Source organism: Pundamilia nyererei, unplaced genomic scaffold, assembly GCF_000239375.1.
Source record: "Pundamilia nyererei isolate P.nyererei 1_Seehausen unplaced genomic scaffold, PunNye1.0 scaffold00099, whole genome shotgun sequence".
NCBI lineage: Eukaryota > Metazoa > Chordata > Actinopteri > Cichliformes > Cichlidae > Pundamilia > Pundamilia nyererei.
In genome coordinates, this window is record NW_005187500.1 from 367,232 (window position 1) to 372,295 (window position 5,064).

Sequence of the window (5,064 nt, forward strand, 5' to 3'; positions counted from 1 at the left end):
CACATGGAAATGAGCAAGTGATGAGCAAACAGACACGTCGGCGCGCGTTCTGCAGGTTAAACAGATTGACAGCGAGTCTCACAGGGTTTCCTCCATTTCTGTGACACCAACACTATTAACATTTTGCCAAGCAGCACAAAACTGAAGCCTTAATAACTAAACACTCACTTGTCTTTTTAATAAAGATTTTTCCTCCTAAAATATTCGAATCCTTGTATTAAAGTTACAAACAAACTACGTTACAGATTAATATCTGCAACTCCAGCCAGAACCGATCCTTGCACCGAACATTAAAGCAATATTTAAACACACACAGATTCTTGCTCTAGTTTACGCGCAGCCTCTAAATATCAGTCGAGGCGCTGCTGCAGTGCGAGCTGTCCTCAGATTCACACAGCGAGACGAAGCAAACGCCGTGAACACACATGGCCGTGGCGTTACAGACACACAGAGACGCACAGACGTGTGTGTGAATAGGTTTATTTGATTTACAGACCTGTACATTTTTCCATCATCCACCCACGGGAGCATCACATTCCAGCTCTAAAAGAATACCCTTTGACTTCTCGGACACGTGTACTGACGTCCTCTAAAAATAAAAATAACTTCTGTTTTTTTCTCTTCTGCTCAACGTGAGTTTATTTGTACAGACTCTTGTATGACAAGAAGCATTTCCTCGAGACATCACTTCAGTGATTGTTAACATACATTTACGACAGATAAAAGGACGGACTGGTGCTAAATCAACTGAATTTTGGCAACGTGAAACTCGATCCATGGCTCGTCTGATCAGAGCGGAAGTTCCTACGGATGACAGACGACGACACGCCAGCGCCGAGAGGCCGGGCCGTCGATGGTGCGAGGCGGTGGCTCAAAGAAATCCCTGATCATTAAATGTGCAAAAATGGTTTTGAATCTACAAATAAAAACACATAAATGAGCTTAATATAAATTGCATCCTTACAATGAGGCTAATGTGTCTTAAAAACAACCCATTGCATTTATTTCTGTGTCTACACGTGGGACACGTCCAATCGTAATCCAGCTAATGCAAAAGGGGCGTGTGTTGTTTCAGTATGACAGGAAAAGGTTTCCAACCCAGTGACACATGGCTCAGTCTATTATACTGCAGCCTTAAATTTCCCTTTATAGAATATTCTTCAATATGTAACAAACAAATAAATACATTGCATCCAAGCCATCATTTACAATATATTAAAATCGCTGCATGGTATAGCTTTATATATATATCTCTACTGTAGGTATTCAAAAAGTCCTCTGATAACATTACAAAGGAAAAGAAGATCAATAAATGGAAGGTAAGAAGCTTAGTTCGTTAAGAAGATGAAGGTGGTGTAAACACATCGGGTGGGACAGAATCACATTCAGAGAGCTCCACGCAGTTGGAGGAAGAAGCTAAAGCTAATGATCTGGCAGCAAGGACACAGCCCACACAGCACCCCCACACAGCCAGTGAGTCATGCTCACACATCAATGCTACAAGAACAACCTCGGAGTCTCCTTTTGTTCCTCAGCTAAGGTCAGTGCATCCTCTGCCTTCTGTGGTTCCTTCCAGGTCTGCAAAGTGCATCTTTCCCCCTTAAAACCTGGGATCCCATTAGTGGCTCTGAGGTTTCACCCTTCACCATCGCTTGTGTTATGTGCAAGCTACATGCTATAGCTTCCCTCACTGACAATTGTTGTTTTGTTTTCTTCGCGAGAGATGTGTACCCATGGAAACGGCAGGCAGAAATGAAGCTCTTTCAGCTCTTTAGGGGGATTCCTCATTCATCAGTTTGCAACGATACGAGCTCGCGTTTCCTGTTCCTGTCTGGCATTTTGATTCCCCTCGCTAATAAACTGATGCAATGGGATATCTGCAGTTGGAGAGGAAGGGCCTCTTTTCACAATGCCTGTTATTGTAAGCGCTGATGATTGGACTGCGATCCACCATTAAGAGCGACTCGGTCCCTGTGTGGGTGGGTGGTGTGTCCAGAAATTCAAAACCAACCATCAGAGAGCGACCTCTTTAAAGGGAAGCCGAGCTCACTGATAAGGCAGTGTGGAACAAAAAGGTTGGTTTCTTCTAAATGTTCTTAGTATTGCTTCTCGTGTACATAAACAGTCAAAAGACTAGCATGACATTGACTTTTGGAAAAAGCATGAATAGAATAAATTATAAATATAAAAGATATAAACTATACATATCCAGTGTCCACTTTAAATCGCCCAGACTGCATCATCACGGTTAGGAAACAATCATAGGCAGTAACCTCCAGCTTCAAATCCGACATAAACAGAAAACGACACAAACAATCCGAACATAACGAGTTCTCATCCAAGTGGAAACGCACGCGGGGCTCAAAGAAACATCTGCAGGTGTGAAAGCTCCGACTTTAAGGCTCGTTCACTGACCTTTCCCAAAGCAACACATTTTTGGCTCTAGCTTGTTTACATGCACGGCTAAACTTTCACTGTGAAAATACTGGATTTATGGTGTAAACACTGAATTTGCTGTTTCTGCTGTTACTGCGGCGAGACTGTGATGAGTAATGCGACATCAGTCACTTGTTTAAAGAGATAAACAACGCCTGCACCGCTGCTGCGTTTTCCTGCAGCTGCTTTAGCTTCAGCAGAGCTTCATGCGTGGCTTAGTCGAATGCATGTAAACATAGCTAGTGATGAGGGCTGTTGGCGGTCAGTGCAAATCCGAAGGAATGTAATGATGCGATGGCACTTGTTGCAGATCGACAGCCGATAAGAGACAGACAGGCAGACAGACAGGGCAGGTTCGTGGTCAGCATTCAGTAGTTTAGCATCAGGAGGGCTTACGGCGGTCTTGGCCTGCAAAAGTTCAGAGGATCCTCACAGAGGCGAGGAGGACACGATCCAAGTGGAGGGTGGGTTGAGCACCTTCTCACCGGGCTGTGGTTTAGAAGGAGGGGCAAGACGCTCCCTCTTTCCAGTCACCTCAGCGAGGCTGTAAAAAAACAGAGAGCAGCAGGAGCCAAGAGGAGGAGGAGGATGATGATGATCTTGGGGAGGATGACTGGGAGCATAAAGAAGCCTTTCTTTTATCGCCGTCTAGTCATCCTTTGTCAGGTTTGGTTGTGCATTCAGGTAGCTCCTCATTTGCTCGTCACCTGAGAGGAAGAGAGAAAAAGCTGCAGTTAGAGCCTGGCCGCACCACGGGGAATTCTCCTGTAATTAACGCTGAGGTCGAAAGCTCCCGGGCCATCTGGTGCGACCCTTCACACCAGGACCAGCCTATGACCTAAATATGCCAGCGCTTTACGCTTTGTCTAACGCAGACCCTCCCCAGTCTGCAAGCTATAAGCCACAGCAACACGCGGCCGCTGCTTCTCCAGATGCAGCCGTATATTCGATGTTGATGGTGCCTCGGTTTCTATGGCAAACATGCCATCGGCATACGCAAAGACTAATGAGGGAGGGGTTTGTTGAGGGTAAAACACGGTCATAACACGAGGCGATTAAATGAGGAAGTGATTGAACGAAGAGGGCGGTGTGACAAGCCAATCTAACTTCTAGCTGCTGATACAAACACAAACAAAGCGAATGGAGAAGGCGTGGCACCAGAGGGGGGACTTCACACCAGCTGGAGATTAGACCTTTAAGCTTTCACGGTGCCACACTTGTGATCCCTTCAGATTGGATGAGTGAGGGATGGCAGAGTGTCCCGCTGCTTGTTGTGGTCATTTACGTTGTCCTCGTCGCTCCAGTGCACGTGCTAATGCTGCTGCTACAATGGGATTATTGTGAGACAGCTCAGCAGAGTGAGTTTCTGAGCGTCTCTCAGTGAAACACACACAGGTGTATATAGTGCACATGTAGACACACACACTGAGAGCAGCCGGGGTAATTAGCATAAACAAGAGGATTAAGGGATTTCTGGTTTGCATATGCAGATCCAGTCCTCTCTGGGATGAAGCATTTTTCAACTGTTAGTTCCAGTTGTTGCTGTAAACTCTGAATTGTTTATGAGACAGACTTGAAATTAAAATACCCAAACGCTAGTGTGATGGAGAGATAATTAGAGTTGTGAATGCTTTGATATTGTGGGACTGGCCTGCCTCCTCGCAGCTAAACAATTACTGTGCTGGCTTCTGCAGCAAAGTGGAGGACTGAGTGATTTGGCAAGCAAACAAAGACTAATCAAACCAACATGCAGCAGTTTTTGGAAGCAAAAACATGTCGGCTGACACGGCTGCAGATGTGATGGAGGAGCGACAAAACCAGACTGAAGGCCAAAGATACAATAAAGAAGACACGGCATTCACAATGTCATGAAACAGGAGCAATGCAATAAAAGCTATACGAGTCCCACCACAGCCTGCCTCTATACTTCCCGTGTGTGCATATGCATGTGTGTGTGTGCATATGCATGTGTGTGTGCGGTCTGCGGTTGCGGCACGGTGACCCCAGCGAGCTCTGCTGACTGAGGACTCTGAGCCTTTGTTGAATGATAAGAGGAGGAAGAAGGAAAGTTTGTGCCTGCAGCTGTATAAACAGTTGTAACAGTTAAAGTTTGGACAGCAGTGATTAAGTCAGAGTTTTGCCTCATGATTTAAATTTCAGGAGAGTTGCAGTTACTGAATAAATGAGCGTGAAGGTCCGCTGTCAGATCACACGGCGATCTTTTGACGGCCCCCGGCTCGGGGACGTCCTCGAGGTATTGTGCGGCAGGGTGGAGGAAACCTGGTCAGCAGAGGCCAGTTCCTCTTGCACATGAAGTTAATTGGATCTTGGTGTATCTCATCTCCGTCTGGGATTGCTTCGCCGGAGATTAATAGCTCGCGATGTATAACAGCTTAAGCGATTACTGCCTCCCTTCATCCTCATTTATTCAGCAGAAGTGTCTTTTCTCTCCTCACACCAGCTTCCACTTCTTGATGGATTCAGACACTTTTTCAAATTAAAATATTCTCCCTAAACTTTTCCAGCGCTTTATAATTTCCTATTTGTTGCCCTGTTTCTATTTGAAGGCCTGTTTCTATTTGAAGGCCTGTTTCTATTAGTCGGCCTGTTTCTATTTGACGGCCTGTT

The 5,064-nt window shown here is 45.6% G+C and overlaps 1 protein-coding gene across 1 annotated transcript in view; it reads right to left on the reverse strand.

Moving 5' to 3' along the window:
• Positions 1 to 464: 464 nt before the first annotated feature.
• spns2 (SPNS lysolipid transporter 2, sphingosine-1-phosphate) overlaps positions 465 to 5,064 on the reverse strand; it is a 59,516-nt gene continuing 54,916 nt past the window's right edge. The window contains exon 12 of the mRNA XM_005740315.2: positions 465 to 3,143. Within this exon, the coding sequence (XP_005740372.1) occupies positions 3,129 to 3,143 (15 nt within the window). The 3' untranslated portion in view covers positions 465 to 3,128. The remainder of the gene's footprint in view (positions 3,144 to 5,064) is intronic.